This window comes from Hyperolius riggenbachi, chromosome 3, assembly GCF_040937935.1.
Source record: "Hyperolius riggenbachi isolate aHypRig1 chromosome 3, aHypRig1.pri, whole genome shotgun sequence".
Lineage (NCBI taxonomy): Eukaryota > Metazoa > Chordata > Amphibia > Anura > Hyperoliidae > Hyperolius > Hyperolius riggenbachi.
Genome location: NC_090648.1, coordinates 424,716,533 through 424,732,894, shown reverse-complemented (window position 1 = coordinate 424,732,894; position 16,362 = coordinate 424,716,533). Strand labels below are relative to the sequence as shown.

General features: G+C 47.0%; 2 protein-coding genes across 3 annotated transcripts in view; both read left to right on the top strand.

The window, feature by feature from the left end:
• Positions 1–16,362, top strand: part of LOC137564137 (intestine-specific homeobox-like) — a 974,377-nt gene that overhangs the window by 485,204 nt on the left and 472,811 nt on the right. The gene's annotated exons all lie outside the window — the stretch shown is intronic.
• Positions 1,010–4,594, top strand: LOC137561623 (protein kinase C delta type-like). The gene is made up of 5 exons (XM_068272935.1): positions 1,010–1,072; positions 2,663–2,833; positions 2,963–3,054; positions 3,334–3,535; positions 4,081–4,594. The coding sequence occupies exons 1-5, from the start codon at positions 1,016–1,018 to the stop codon at positions 4,549–4,551; spliced, it is 993 nt and encodes a 330-aa protein (XP_068129036.1). The 5' UTR covers positions 1,010–1,015; the 3' UTR covers positions 4,552–4,594.

The following is a 16,362-nucleotide window of genomic DNA, read 5'->3' as shown; positions in this document are numbered from 1 at the left end:
CCCAGGAGGAGGTGGTGGGATGCGCAGAAATCCTGAGGAGCTTATGTGGAATCTGAGAGCCCCCTTTAATAAAGGGACCACCAGATGTCCTGCCGCTTCCAGGTAAATAGGTATAGAGGTATACCTATTTAATGTATGGATTTTTATTGGTTTAACCTAAAGACCAATAGGGAGCCCCGACGGGAGGCTCGAAGATGCTTTGCCGGGCTCTGTGGACACTATAGCCAGAGATCTGGCAGAAGAAGGAGTGGAGGAGCGGTGTGGGAAGTGCGCTGAGATGGGACCGATGGAGGTATGTTCTTTTATTTAAATAGGTAAGGAGTCAGACCTTACTCCCTTTACCTATTTAAATCCCAGGCATCTTGGGTCTCCTTAGTAAAGGAGGCTCCCAGATGCCAAAAGCAGCCCTCAGGATATAGGCGATGGGATTTTTCATTTGCTCAGAGCAGGTGAAAATTTCACACCTATGTTTGACAGTGATCACCGCTTCCCAGGGGGATCGAAAATTGCTATTGAATAGAGGGGAAGGAACTCGCTGGGCGATTATATTGCCTAAGCGAGTTATTTAAAATTGCATTAGCCAATGCTCCTGTCGCTTATTTTAAGAACTCACTAGTGCTTATCGCTGGCGAGCTTGGTAATTGCATAGGACCCATACTGTCTGAATTACACATCTGAGACAAACATTTGTCACAAAACTCTGATCTGCATATGCTTGTTCAGGGTCTATAGCTAAAAGTGTTGGAGGCAGAGGATCATCAGGGCAGCCAGGCAATGTGCATTGTTTATAAGGAAATAAATATGGCAGTCTCCATATACCTCTCACTTCAACTTCCCTTTGAGTTATCTTCGGTCAGTTGTATGATGATTTCTCCTCCACTATGCCCTGTGGATGGATCTCTCCCTATGATAAATGAAATATAGACGGAATTACTAGAGCTAACTTCTCTTTCTCTCTACAGAAGCAGGTGGGATCTGCTCCACCAGCACCGCAGCCAGCGAGCCCGTCGCACCCATGACCCTGGAGAGCTTCACCCTCCATGAATTCATCGGAGAGGGGAGTTATGGGCAGGTAAGTGATCAGACTATTCCCTAGGGGTATCTTTGTGTGTCAGACAGGAAAGGAGTGAAGGCTCTCCTTCATGGAGGATAGCTGAATGGAGCAAGAGGGGGGAGGCTGCAGGGATGGGGGGGGGGGGGGGTGTTACCACTGGAAAAGCACGTTAGTAGAAGAAGCTGCAATTTCATACACAGGTCCCCATATTTCTGAGATACAGGTGCCAAAGCGGGGTACTTCTGACAAGTTTAGGGGATACTAGGACAGGCTAATGGTAATTAACCACATAGCAGGATAAATATTTGTAGGATAACATTCTCATTGTATTTCATAGGAAAGCAAATCTTACATAAGTTATTAGACATGAATAAGCCATTGCTGGTTCTAGATTAACTGGATGCCAGGTGCAAAAACATGAGGCTTCCCTGACTCCCCAGTATAGCTGTATTGGGTGGCCCCTCTTAGATAGCAGCACTAGGTGGCCCTTGTCTCCTTCCCCAAAGATGGCAGCATTAAAGGTCACCCAAGGTGAAAATAAACGGTATCTATCCTCCTTCTCCTAAAAATGACTTTTTAAGATATTCCACAATTTTATTTTATATTTAAATCTACTTTTTACTGTTATATTGTTTTTGCTCAATGACACACTCATTGAAGTATGCTAAACTCGATGAACTATTGACCCTTTTTATCTAGTCCCTGCTCTCGAAAGCCATTTTCTGCTAGGAACGTGTTTGCTAGTTGGAATTTCTTATCAAAGAGGGTCACACTGTAGTCACTTCCTGTCTGAGTCAGGACTGAGCCAGCCACTTACATACATGATATTTAACTCTTTCAGGCAGAGAAAGAAAAAAAAGGAACACAGCATAGTTATCTGTGTGCTTGGCACTGTACATACCCATGTATATCTCATCATGTCACATGTCACCTCGGGTGTCCTTTAAAAGACCTTCATCCCCCCATATGCCAGTATTACTGGAGCACCCCCCATGTAGCAGTATTAGGGCTCTCTTTATCGCTCCCCATTGAGATACATTGAGTGCACAGCAGAGCATGATCTCACCTCTCCAGCCACCGCGCTCCCTCTTTCCATCAGTGTGCTTCAGCCTCCCTCCCTGCTAACAACTCTTCTCCATTTCCCATAGGCATGTACATACTTACATAACATGCCGATGGGTCACGGGGGACAGAGACGCCACGAGGAGCCATGGAGACAGGACGCCCTGAAGGAGGGGGAAGGAATAGCGCAGCAGCCAGACAAGTCAGATTACGCTCCGCTGCCATGCCCTCTCAATAATTGGTGAGAAAGGTCACCATAACCTTCTGCCATATCCCCCGTAGTGACTCTCCACAAGGGGAGAGATATGGGGGGCCCTACAGCTTCTGGGGCCCGGGACAATTGCCCAGTTTGCCTTAAGGAAGCGCTGGCCCAGCCAATTCCAGAGGGTACAAAAGGGTTAAAAAGCGACATAGATGGGTTTATGAATCTAGATAAATGGACAAATACTGACTCAAGCCATTGCTGTCCATCTGTAAAGAATTCATCAGCATAGACAGATTGCCATTGATTCTGACCAATGATCTAATATTCTGTAATATTTGCAGGTTTTGCTGGTGTCCCACCCGCCCAGTGAGGAGCCGCTGGTGATGAAGATGGTGAAGAAGAGGGACATACTAGAGTCTCCAGTGAACAATCCACTCGTGGAGCGCCAAGTCCTGGAGATGGTGGGGTCTAGCCCATTCTTCACCCACAACTATGGTACATTCCAGACAGAGGTAAGTGTCTCTCCCCCTCCTGGGGACACCGAGGAACAGACAGGTGTACAAACCCCAAACTATCATTCTGTAGTTCTGAAAATCTCAGCAGACTGCATCATGACTTGTATCTTTGTGTCTTCTGAACAGGATGACGTCTTCTATGTCATGGAGTACCTGAACGGTGGGAACCTGAGACATCAGATATACAAACATTCTCCATTTCCTGTCTATATCACCAGGTAAGTTCGGCAATGCCGTAATTCTGCAGCAGGGGAGGGGAGTGGTGGTGGGGGGTATTATGATAGATACAGCATACCTACGCTTACTGTATATAACACAGTACAATAACTCACTGCACACTCACTGAAAATCTATCAGATATTTCATGAAATAAATTATTTATTCCTCAGTATATTTGCCAGTGTACATGCCCACATATATCTACATGTCTACTATATATAGTTACACACTTGCATAGAGCATTACCATTAACAAATATTCCTCTATTTCCCCCTCAGATTCATCCTTGCAGAGCTCTTGTGTGGCCTGGAGGTTATGCACAGCAAGGGGATCGTCCACAGGGACCTAAAGCCTGAGAACGTCCTTCTGGATCAGAACGGCCATGTGAAAATCGCTGATTTTGGCCTGGCGAAAACTGGGATGTTTGGAAACAAAACAGCCAGAAAAGTTGTTGGCACTCCTGCTTATAGGGCTCCCGAGGTAAGCATCAAAACTATCTGATAACTTTTCCTGCATTTCCTGCAGTGTGTATGCAGCTACACAGAAATGCATTTCACACATATATATACGAGGCAGAAAAGAATGTTTCTGAAAAAAAACAGAGAAGAGGCCATTGTCCCAGTACAACATACACTGCTAACTGCCACTGTGCCCGTTACTGCGCATGCTGAGCACAACCACTTGTTACAGAGGGTCTCTCCACCCATTAATGGTAGGACAGTTGTGACTATGGCTTGGTGGGTTGAATCATCCAATCCCTTCTTGTAACATTAGGACACATCAGCAATAGTTTACAGCCTGAATTTCCAGCTCCTTCCGCCTTCTGACAGGAGGACCTTATCAATGGAGCCCTGATATGTAAAAAGTCTGATTTACCACCGCATAATCCAGCCATATTGGATATATCCATGTTATATAGATTAATAACCAAGTAATGTATATTTGTTATGATTGCTGCCTTTTCATTTTCTCTGTATCCAGTCTGAAATAAGCTGACCCTTCCTCTCTCCTTCTTGTTTCCACAGCTTTTCTGCGGTCAACGATACAACCGCATGGTTGATTACTTTGCCTTGGGAATTATGGCCTATGAAATGGCGACGGGCTATTTCCCATTCAGGTTGACTGAAAACCTAGACAAGTTGAGAGGCTCTATTTGTAACAAGAAACCGATCCTACCATGGGGCACCAATGCTGATCTCACCGACATAATAAATCGTCTCCTGTGCAAAGACAAACGAGAACGTCAGGAACTTGTCTCCAATCTGCGGGATCATCCCTTCTTCAGTGGAATAGACTGGGAAGAAATGTCCGCTGGCAGGGTCACCCCACCTCCTGCCATGCGGATAGCCCCACCGGAGCTGCCAGCAAAGAGGTTGGACATGGATCAAGTTATCCCCCCCTTTCTCCGCAGGCGGAGACCACATTGGAGACAGAGGATGTTCCGCAACTTCAGCTATATAAGCGACAGATGGAGAGCCTTGCTGAACCAGAAGTAATGCCAACAGCCCCATCATATATGAGATCGCTGACAAGTGTAAATTGTGTAAATAAATAAATAAATGTTCAAAGTTTAATCTTGTTTTATTGAGTTCATTCCCATTCTTCATCCTCCTGCTTCCTCTTCATCGGCAGTAAAGAGCCTCCAGCAGCACATACAGGAGATCTTCACTAGAGAAGGTCAATAAGATGCAAGTACTCCCAGCTGGACCAGTGATGGTCACTGAGATGTTCGTTCCACATTGTGTGCAGCTTGAGAAACGGCCAATTAAAATCGACAGAAAGTGCATTTGATTGGCTCAATTCCATGGTGCATACAGGTTGAATGAAACTGGCATACAGATCTGAAAATTAGCATGTAAAATGAGATTAGATTGTAAAATGACCAATATTTTACTATTGTAATTACATAGGGCCTAATAGTAGAATATCTGTAATTTTACTTATATTCAGGGGTGCTCATCAGGACTCTCGAATTCGAATGTACCCGATTATTCGGGTAGATTATCGTGGTTGCCGAAGTTGAAGCAGAAGCCCGATGCTGGTACCGAATTAGAATTCGAATGGTTCCCGAATAGGCGCACTTGAATTCGGCCGGATGATGCGGTGATCACGAGTTCGGCTTCGGTATTCGGAGATGACGTCATTGGGCCAATCAGAACTCCTCCAGCCGAGGCCCTAGCAACCAATCAGAGGAGGGGAGCCTGACCCTCCCCTCCTCTATATAAGGCGGCGGCCATGTTGCGGAGCCCGTCCTTGCTGTGTGACTGAGCGGTACTGAGAGAGCATCTCCAGTGCTGCTGCGTGTCTGAGCAAGTGCTTCTTGTACTAAACCTAGCGTTTTGCTTCCTAAACACCTCCTGAACACGTCTATTATACTCATTTATAGTTAGCTAGTAATTTGATTGTTTTTAGTCAGCTAGTGTATACTGTATACTGTGCTAGGGTAGTGTTAGTCTGTGTGCAGGCTAGGCCTGCTAGCCTAGGGCAGCCTTAGCCTACTACTAGCTTAGTTAGGTTAGGGATTATAGGTAGTTGTACTAGTACTAGTTTCGTTAATTTGTTGTACTGCTGTAGTCTATGAGTTTATTAGCTTCAGTACTGTGTTAGTTACTGACTTAGTTAGGTTAGCAGCAAGCATATGTTGTGATCTGTGGCTGTCATCTGCACCACCCTATTGATTGCGTCCGTGTGTGACCGACTTTGATTGTCATTGTCTGTCACACGAGTTAGTTAGCGACTACTGTAGACTACACTACTGTTAGTACTACTACTACTAATTAAATAATAAAAACAAACTTTCTTTTTTTGTTGTCACTAGTCACCACCAGTCACCACCAACCCAGACTCTTTATTAAAGTTTAGACCCTTTCCCGCCTTTTTCTACACATTTTTTTTCTTATTGTAGTATTTGTAAAATTGTACAATGACTGGCAGAGGTAAAAGGTGAGACACCAGCAGGTCTGTGACTGGTCCGCCGCCAGCCACTGACCGCGGAGTTGTGGAGGAGGGAGCAGAGGTGCAACAGCAGCGTGTTGCACCCATCTTTGAGACGAGTCGTCGCCCCCGGCCCATTGCGGAGAGTCAGGTGCCAGCTGTGGTGGAAATGATGCCGGAGCAGCAAGCCACCATTTCTAGCCAGACCTCCAGCACCAGCGAGACCAGTGCCACCACCACCAGCACTCCGGTCCACTGCAGGCCTCCACCACCTCTTGAGGTCATGACAACCCCAGCGACCAGCCTGCCCTCACTGAGCTCCTTCTTCTTCATCCCAGGGACTGCGAGCGTTTACAGTGATGTTATGGAGCAGTTTGAGTCGGAGATGACGGGGACAAGCAAGGAGGAGGAGTTAGAGGTGGAGCAGTTTGTTGTTGGTGCTGAGGAGGAGGGGCGTGATGCAGGAGATGTTGAGGTAGAGGAGTTGGTTGAGGCGGGCTCACAGGAGATGTTTGGGGATGATGATGATGACGTGCTGGATCCTCCCTATGTGCCACCACTACCTCCAGCACAGTTGCTTGAAGTAGCTCGTCGTCATCGGAGGAGGCGTCTCTGGTGCAGAGGCGTGGCAGCAGCAAGGCAGCCAGCACAGGGCGTGGAAGGCAGGAGCCACAGCCTGCTGCTTCAGCCGTTACCACCACCCGCAGCAAACCTCCTCCAAGCACATTGAAAAAACCCCAACCCTCCAAAGGAAAACAAAATCCCCAGCCCTCAAGCTTGAAGGGCAAGTTGAAATCCCCAGTCTGGCGGTTCTTCACTAAGTGCGAAGTCGACAAGACCCGTGCAATTTTCCACAGTTGCGGGTTCAGTCTGAGCAGAGGTCGCGATCTCAACAAGTTGAGTACCTCGTGCCTACAGACCCACTTAGAGACCAAACATTTTGATGAGTACAGTGAGTTTCTGAAGCTGAAGGACAGTGGCGCAGGCAGTGGTCAGAGCCAGACAGCCACTGCACAGACTTCAGCAGCAGCAGCATCCCACACTCCTGCTCATCCAGCAGCAGCAGAAGCACAGCAACTCACTCTTCCCCCCTTCCCCCAGGCAGCCAGTCCTCAGTGGCCTCATCAGCTCCCTCCACAGTGGCCTCCTCTTCCTCCCGTGCAGGCAAACGCCGCCAGACCCTGCTCAGCGAGTCATTTCCCGGTGTGACCAAGGTGCTACCTCCCACCAACAGGCGCATCCGGGTGCTGAACGGGTTGCTTGCCCGGGCCATGTGCTCCTAGCTCCTGCCATACTCCTTTGTGAAGGAGGAAAGTGACATGAGAGCGCTGCTCCCGGGATCCCGCATGGCGATCCCAGCACTCCATCGATTCGCTATGGCGAATGTGGGCCGCTCGCTCGATTACGCCATGAGTGAGCGGATCCACATAACCATGGATTCGTGGAGCAGCTGCTTTGGGACAGACCGCTACCTGTCTTTCACGGCCCACTGGGTCAGCCTAGTGGAATGCGCCAGCCAGGAAGCAGCAGGTCCAGTCGCCCACTATGTGGTGCCACCACGCAGGGTCAGGGAAGAAGCAGCAGCTCCCACCGCCAAGCGATCCAGCATCAACAGCAGCGTTAAGGCCCGCCACTGCCAAGCACTGCTGGAGATGAGAAGCCTGGGGAAGGACAGCTTGACAGCAGCCAACGTGCTCCGCTACCTGAGGGAGCAGGAGAAGACGTGGCTGACCCCCCAGAGGCCTGAGAGTCGGATTGGTGTTGTCCGACAATGCGGCCAACCTGCTGGCTGCCATCAGCAGGGGACAGTTGGCCTACGTCCCCTGCTTGGCCCAAGTCCTCGACCTGGTGGTGCAGAAGTTCATGCACACCTACCAAGGGATGGACAAGCTGTTGGAAGTGGCTCGGAAAATTGTGCGCACTTTCCGCCGCTCAGCTGCTGCCACTGCAAACTTGGAAGCCATCCAGCAGTGCGAGGGCCTGCCACTACACCGCCTTGTAATTGATGTGCCAACTCGCTGGAACTCCACCCTGGTGATGTTGGAGCGCCTGGTTGAGCAGAGGAGGGCTGTCCACCGCTGCATCATTGATGCCACTGTCGCCGGCACCACCAAACTCCACCTCATCTCCAACGCACAGTTGGGGCAAATGCAGCAGGTCTGCTTGGTGTTGGCTCCCTTCCTGCAGGGAACCAACCTGGTGATTGAGGAATGGGCATCCCTCTGCCAGTGGGTGCCCTATGTTTGTCCGCTGGACAGGGCACTTGGTGATTTAATGGATGTGGGAGAGGAGGCCCTGAAGCAGCTGGAACAGCAGCCGCCTGCACAGTCCACTTCTGCGCAGGAATTTAGGTTGTTGGAGGAGGAGGATGAGTTGGAGGTGCTGCATGTTGCTGTTGAGGGGGAACAGCGAAGCGCAGCAGCAGTGGTGAGAGGGTGGAGAGAGGAGGAAGAGGCTCAGGGGCCAGAGGAGGAGGACAGCGACCTTGAGGCCACTGACCCTGATGTCTCTGGTGGATGGACTGCCCTGTTCAACATGGCAAGGCACATGCTGCAGTGCCTGCGCACAGACCCCAGGGTTAAGCAGATGGAAGCGAGGGAGGACGCCTGCATGAGCTTGATCCTGGACCCACGGCTGAAGGGGAGGGTGGCTCAGTTTCTGTCTGCTGGAGACCGTGAGCAGCGAACAAGGGAGTTGCAGGAGATCCTTGTTTGATGATTGGAGGAAGCCTTCCCCCAGCCTTCTACCCCCTCTGTCCCTGTCCAACCAGCACAGCAGCCGGTGCCTGCAGCCAGCAGCAGCATCAGGCGCCCAGGAGGCGCTCTACATGACGGTATAGAGCAGCCGAGAGAGGAGGTGCATGCAGCAGCCACCTCCTCTCAAAGTCACAGCCAGTGCATGACCCGGATGGTGGCCGACTACATGGGGTCCTTCAGTGGGCTTGACACTGACAGCTAGTAGCCTGTGGACCCCATGGAGTACTGGGTGGAGCGCTTGCACATTTGGAGTGAGCTGGCACAGTACGCCCTGGAAGTTTAGCTTTGCCCCCCTTCCAGCGTGCTGTCCGAGAGGTGCTTCAGTGCGGCCGGAGGTGTGGTCATTTGAAGATAAACATTTTTGAAGATAAACCAGGCCTGGATTGAAGGCATGTTTCTGGCACCTGTTGTCGATGAGAGGAGGACATGAGGTGCCTGGGAATTATTGTTTGACATCAACTTTCAGTCCCTGGGTCCTGATAATTTGGCTTGGTTTTTCTTTAGTTGCTGTGGTACTAACGCTAAGTACCATGGCCTGTGACATGCCTGCTGCCAAACGTCACTCCTCCTCCTCCTGCTGTATTTATCCTTCTGCTGTCTGTGTTCCCACCGCCAGGGTCCACAGAATACATTGCTGGCTGCCAAACGTCACTCCTCCTCCTCCTGCTGTATTTATCCTCCTGCTGTCTGTGTTCCGACCGCCAGGGTCCACAGAATACATTGCCTGCTGCAAAATGTCACTCCTCCTTCTCCTCCTGCTGTATTTATCCTCTTGCTGTCTGTGTTCCCACCACCAGGGTCCACAGAATACATTGCCTGCTGCCAAACGTCACTCCTCCTCCTCTTGCTGTATTTATCCTCCTGCTGTCTGTGTTCTCACCGTCAGGGTTCACAGAATACATTGCCTGCTGCCAAACGTCACACCTCCTCCTCCTGCTGTATTTATCCTCCTGCTGTCTGTGTTCCCATTGCCAAGGTCCACAGAATTATGCGCTGCTGCCATGCGCCACTAGCTATTACGCCACTACAATTGCTACATTTAAAAAAAAAAAATTCTGAGGTGTCTGGGTTGAAAACTGTGCTGTCCCAGTTGTGCATTGGGCACAATGTGGGGTTCACGACTGCTGTCTGGAACCTCCTGCTCTTGGTGTTTATTTACAACCATGCTACCAATGCTAGGTACCATGGCCCGTTACATTTCCTGCTGCCACACGTCACTGCTCCTCCTCCTCCTGCTGCTGCAGTATTTAACCTCTTGCTGTCTGTGTTCCCACTGCCAGGGTCCACAGAATTATGCGCCGCTGCCAAGCGCCACTAGCTATTACGCCACTACAATCGCTACATTAAAAAAAAATAAAAACAATTCTGAGGTGTCTGGGTTGAAAACTGTGCTGTCCCAGTTGTGCATTGGGCACAATGTGGGCTTCACGACTGCTGTCCAGAACCTCCTGCTCTTGGTGTTTATTTACAGCCTTGCTACCAACGCTAGGTACCATGGCCCATTACATTGCCTGCTGCCACACGTCACTCCTCCTCCTCCTCCTGCTGCTGCTGCTGTATTTAAAGGGGAACTGAAGTATGAGGTATATGGAGGCTGCGATATTTGTTTCTTTTTAATCAATACCAGTTGCCTGGCAGCCCTGCTGGTCTATTTCTCTGCAGTAGTATCTGAATAACACCAGAAAAAAACATGCAGCTATGCTGGTGTTGAAGAAAAATTTTTACAACAGTAGAGTTCTGCAAGGGAAAAAAACATTCAGTTGGGTACAAGAGGAAGAATATGAACACAAAACAAAAAAAAGATGGTGGTGATGAAGAAGAAGAAGAAGACTCAGGAGAAGAAGAAGAAGAGGAATAACCAGGCGAAGAAGAAGAAAAGCCAGGTGAAGAAGAAGACGAAGAAGAACCAGGTGAAGAAGAAGAAGAACCAGGTGAAGAAGAAGAAGAAAAAGAGCCAGGTGAAGAAGAAGAAGAACCAGATGATGATGATGAAGAAGAAGAACCAGGTGAAGAAGAACCAGATGATGATGATGAAGAAGAAGAAGATGATTGAAGAAGAAGAAGAAGAACCAGATGATGAAGAAGAAGAACCAGATGATGATGAAGGAGAAGAAGAATAATATCAAGGAACAGAGCAATGTAAACATATCCATATTCATGGACAAAACTGATATAGTTTAAACAAAAAAAGCATCTATGGTTTATAAACCAAGCGACCACAACCGCATATGACAAAATGTAAATTTATTTAGAGGATGTATCCCAGATAAAAACAAAAACACTGCACCAGCGTAGCTGGGAGGGGAACAAGTATCAAGTATACAACCATAAAAGATATAGTAATCACACAGTGCAAATGGAGAGGGGGGAAGGGAGTTTAGATGTACATATCAAAACATACAATGATCGTATGGTTCACCATCAACAGCACAGTCTCCTAAATGTGACTATCGTAATGTGTCTAAAAATAAAGTGGCCGTTAATAGAGAAAATGTATGATATAAAATAACATCCTCACCACTTGAATGCACTGCCCCTCTTCAGCAAACGCCGGTGAGTGAGACCTCACATGTATCGCACCCCCTACGGTGCTTCTTCGGAGATGAGCATTAAAAGAAAGGGCCGCCATAAATACCGTTCTAACGCCGCCGCTAATCGATGCAGGAGGCATGGCCACGCCCCCTGTGCGTCACTCAGCACAATATATTTTATGGTTGTATACTTGATACTAGTTCCCCTCCCAGCTACGCTGGTGCAGTGTTTTTGTTTTTATCTGGGATACGTCCTCTAAATAAATTTACATTTTGTCATATGCGGTTGTGGTCGCTTGGTTTATAAACCATGGATGTTTTTTTGTTTAAACTGAAGGAGAAGAAGAAGACGAAGAAGAACCAGATGAAGAAGAAGATGAAAAACCAATTGAAGATGAACCAGAAGAACAAGAAGAACAAGAAGAACCAGGTGAAGAAGAAGAAGAACTTGAAGAACCAGATGCCAGTGAAGAAGAAGATGATGAAGATGATAGTAATGATTGATGACGAGAAAGAAGATGGCAAAACAGAAAAAGAAGACGGTGAAGAAAAAGATGGAGAGAACAAAAAGAAGAAGGTGAAGACGGTGAAGAAGAATAAACAAGAAATGCAGAAAAAAAGTTTTCCATCAATTTTTTTTCTTTTTAAATTACACCTATTTAAATGTGATTTTCCTTTAAATAAACAAAAGGCCATCCAAATTCTCGAACACGAATATTTAGCGAATTCAGGAACCGATCACGAATCGAATTCGAATCGAATATGATGGTCGTGATCGAATTCGAATTTGCCCCGGACCCAAAGTCGAATGTACTCGAATCGAATTTGGGTACATTCGAGCAAGCCTGATACTATCAGGTTTATGGTGGATGTAGCTCAGGAAGGCTTTCCTCTTCTTAGAGTGGAAATTAAACCCCCTCACATTATGTGAAAACACCTTAACCATTGACAGGCTAGACTAGTAAGACCGCTAAAAGTAACAAAAAGATCACGAGACCAAAGAGCCATTCGGCATAATATGCATAGCTTAAAAAGGACTAAAACCAATAAGCGGATGCCCAAAACACACAGACTCCTACCACCTGAGATAGAAATAATCCATTTGAAGAAAAAGAGGATATCTCCATCTCCTATTGCAGTCAAGGAGGATAGGGCCCAAGAATAGGACACCATCCTGTCTGACTGGTCCTAGGGGGCAACAAAGTTATCTCAGCATACATGGCAGGTTCGCATGATATAACAGTAAAAACACACTGGCTGCTAGATAGAAGTAAAACGATAAACCGAAACAAAAGTCAGGCATTATGATAGAGAACACAGTACAAGCAGGTAACATGGGAACCACAGGAGCTTCCTCCAACAGAGGCTTCATCCTATGTAGGAGAAGAGGAATCCAGGTCAGCTTGCTGGCTTTGGCGCTTCCTAGGTCGAACCTCAGTCCAGGGCCTAGGTTCTCTCTGTGGAAAAAGGGAGTTCGGAAGTGCTGGCAAGTCAATTCCGTAGGTGGTCAAAACTTTCTGAGCTTACTCAGGGCTCCTACAAACATGGTGAGATCTGTTATTAAATTGGAACATCAAAGCAAATGGGAAGCCCCATTTATAGGGCACATTGGCCAAATTCAAAGCCTCAGTATGGGGTTGCATGTCCCTGAGCCCTGTCAGAGTTATTGGCGACAAGATAATGGTACTCCAGGCAAAGGAGACAGATGCCGAGCAGTGGTAAGGATAGCATCCCTGGATACCTCATGTAGAAATGTCCTGGGGCAAATCTGTATTTCAAGGCCTAACCAAGGCCCGGTGTATGCTTACAATATGAAATTCCTCCTGAGGCCTTTGTAGTAAAAGTGCAGAGAACAGGTTTAAGGCCATCTCCTTTAGAGTGCTCTGTACCCCTATACTCATTTCTCCTGGGGGGAGGGTAGGCATCTGGGGGTCCCCTTCTTAAAGGGGACTCCCAGATGCCACCATGAACCCCCACAGGGCACTATCACCCCCACCTCTTCCTGGGGCACCGAAGGTGGGGAAGAGCTCCTTGTCCATGAATTGGAAAGGGAGTGGCTTGGCCACCCCTCACCTCAGAGGCAGAGCCCCCCCCCCCATACCATGCACCATGTGGGCTGGTATAGCTCAGGGTGCGAAGCCCCAACGCGGCCGGGACTTCGCATTCTGGCTATCCCAGCCTGCATGGGAGAATGTGTTAAAGAGGCTCAGGAGGGGGGACCCCGTGTCATTTTTTAATATTTCCCACACTCTGAACATATATAAAAATAAATACATTTATATAGCTGTTAATACATTATACACCACTGTCACCATGCGCTTGCTGGGTACTCTGTTAGTGGTGGGCTGGGCTAGCGCTGCCTATGTGTGAAGCAGCATCACTTGCACCATACGCATTGGGATCCCGGGCTGGCGTTCTTCGGTATACATGCGGGCATACCTCAAGCTGAAGCGGCTTTATTGATGGCCGGAGCCCTGCACAAGTATTGAGACCATACAGACTGCTAATACTTGAGGAACTGGCATCCATGCAGAGGATCATATAATACATGGTAAGACCTTTCCAATACACACTTGGCGATATATGCAGGAACAACATAGCAAGGCTTTCTAAATCTATTTTACTGGAACTGCTTTGGTTGATTTATTTCTATCTGTAAAGTGGGGGCCCCCGTATCTACAATATACCCTATGGCACAAGTTTATGAGTAATGAATGCGCTGACAAATGTGGAGTGTTACAATATTATTACTAGAGATGGCCAGAGTTAAATTGTATCATCATGTGTACACTAATATTGTTCGCAGGCAGCGTTATACAGTAGCTATGTATTCTGCCATTGTCATGTGGTTTTAAAGTGATAGGGAGATATTTGGCACAAGTTATCTTTTGTGTTTTTTTTTTGGGGGGGGGGGGGGATGGTGTTTTAGACATAATTCATATCTTTAATAAAGTACAATATTGTAATACTTATGGTAGCCGTGTGACTTACATTTCTTGTTTATTAATCATGGGTACTCTGTTACTCTGTCATTTTACTGCAGTAACTTTGCTACTGTTTTCCTCTAACTTTAACATCGATTTTCTCAAAAACTATAAGGTCTTTTTGAAAAAAATAAAAATAAAAAAAAAGATTCCCTCTTGTTCTCAATGTCCTCCTTTACATACCCTGCAAATTCAGTGTTTCTAGAAAGTCTGACACCTTTGCTACTAACTGCTAGAGTTGGTGGCTGTTTAAATATTTCCCACTCTCAGAACAAGAACTTTAACCACTTCAGGACTCAGCCTTTACCCCCCTCTTAAGGACAAGCGCCGATTTCTAAGATCTGTGCTGGGTGGGCTCTACAGCCCCCAACACAGATCAAATAACAGGCAGAGCGACCAGATCGCCCCCCTTTTTTCCCCACTAGGGGGATGATGTGCTGGGGGGGGTCTGATCGCTCCTGCATGCGTGTGGGTGGCGGGGGCACCTCAAAGCCCCCTCCACGGCAGGATTCCCCCTCTCCCTCTTCTCCCTCCCTGCACCGGAGATCGGAGGCTACACAGGAACGGATCTGTCCTGTGCAGCCTCTAACAGACTCCTGCCTGTCATGTGACAGCGATCCCCGGCCGCTGATTGGCCGGGGATCGCTGATCTAGTACAACGCTGCTACTGTTATCAGCGTTGTAAAAATGTAAACAAAGCTGATTATTTCCGCTTGTGTTTACATTTAGCCTGCGAGCCGCGATCGGCGTCCCGCAGGCTATTCACGGAGCCCCCCGCCGTGAATTGACAGGAAGCAGCCGCTCGTGCGAGCGGCTGTTTCCTGATTAATTAGCCTGCAGCCGGCGACGCAGATGTGCGTCGCTGGTCCTGCAGCTACCACTTTGCCGACGCGCGTTATGAGTGGGCGGTCGGCAAGTGGTTAAAATAGATTTTCTCAAAAACTATACGGTATTTTTGAATTTTTTTTTCTTCTTGTTCCCACGCTTCTCTTTAACATACCCTGCAAACGTGATGTTTCTAGCACATGCAGGGGCATTGCTATATTAACCGTTCGCCTGCCAATTAAGTCTATAGAGCCCACCCCCAATGGCCGTTTCGCGAACATTTGAGATAAATTCACAAAAAGTTGTTGTTCGCTATATCACTATGTGTGAACAGTGCTGCTTGCAAATTTGCATTTTTGTATCGAAATTGCTATTTTCGATTTCGAGAAATTTTCATGAAAAACAGGCTTGTATTTTCACATTTTCACGTTTTTTACTGAAATGCAAAGAAAAAAAAAAATTTTGTACTGTGGAAACACAACAATTGATATTTTTACCGTGAAAAATCATGAAAAGCGCAGACAAAAAATATTTTTACTGCAAAATTTTTACAGCAAAAACCCAAATAATCGACATTTCACTGTAAATACGGAAAAAATAACGAAAAACAAATTTTCCATAGAATTTTTTGCTCAAAAATAAAATGTAACATTATTTTAGCAAAAATAAATGCGAAAATAATATTGGCATTTTTGCTCATCATCACTGTGTGTAAACACAGAACACACCGGTGGAAGCACATACAAAACGTACTGTGTACAAAACTGAGAGGACCGGAACTGTGCAGATTAATGTGAACACATCCATAGAAATAACATTCAAAACTGATGCCAACTGTCAAAAACTGACAGGACAGGACTACACACTTATTACTTTTGAACGCAGACTAACTGAGAGGCTTTTTATTGAAATATCCAGAAGTACAAATACCCTTAGGTCAGGGTCACACTTATTTGAATTGATGCGCGTTTTAGAAAACGCATGCAAAAACGCACATAATGATAGTCTATGGGCTGCACAAAAAGGCATTGGTAGGCGTTTTTAGATGTGTTTTTAAAATGCTTAATAAGTTCATTCTTTCTGTATACTGTATTCTTTCTGCACTGTATGCCGAACGCATGTGTTCTGCATGCAATGCTTTCCTGCAATGAAAAAAAGTGCGCGTTTTACATGCGTTTTTGCTCAAATAAGGTAATTTGAAAATTATATATTTTTACATAATAAATATAAATATTGATTAAAAACCGCACATGGAAACCCGTGAAAAATGCATAAAA

What these genes read in the sequence shown, in the direction of transcription:
- LOC137561623 (XM_068272935.1), top strand. Translation starts at nt 1,016, where the DNA reads ATGACCCTGGAGAGCTTCACCCTCCATGAATTCATCGGAGAGGGGAGT. An exon ending in GAGAGGGGAGTTATGGGCAG is followed by an intron (nt 1,073 to 2,662) that starts GTAAGTGATCAG and finishes TAATATTTGCAG; the next exon opens with GTTTTGCTGGTGTCCCACCC. An exon ending in TTTCCTGTCTATATCACCAG is followed by an intron (nt 3,055 to 3,333) that starts GTAAGTTCGGCA and finishes TTTCCCCCTCAG; the next exon opens with ATTCATCCTTGCAGAGCTCT.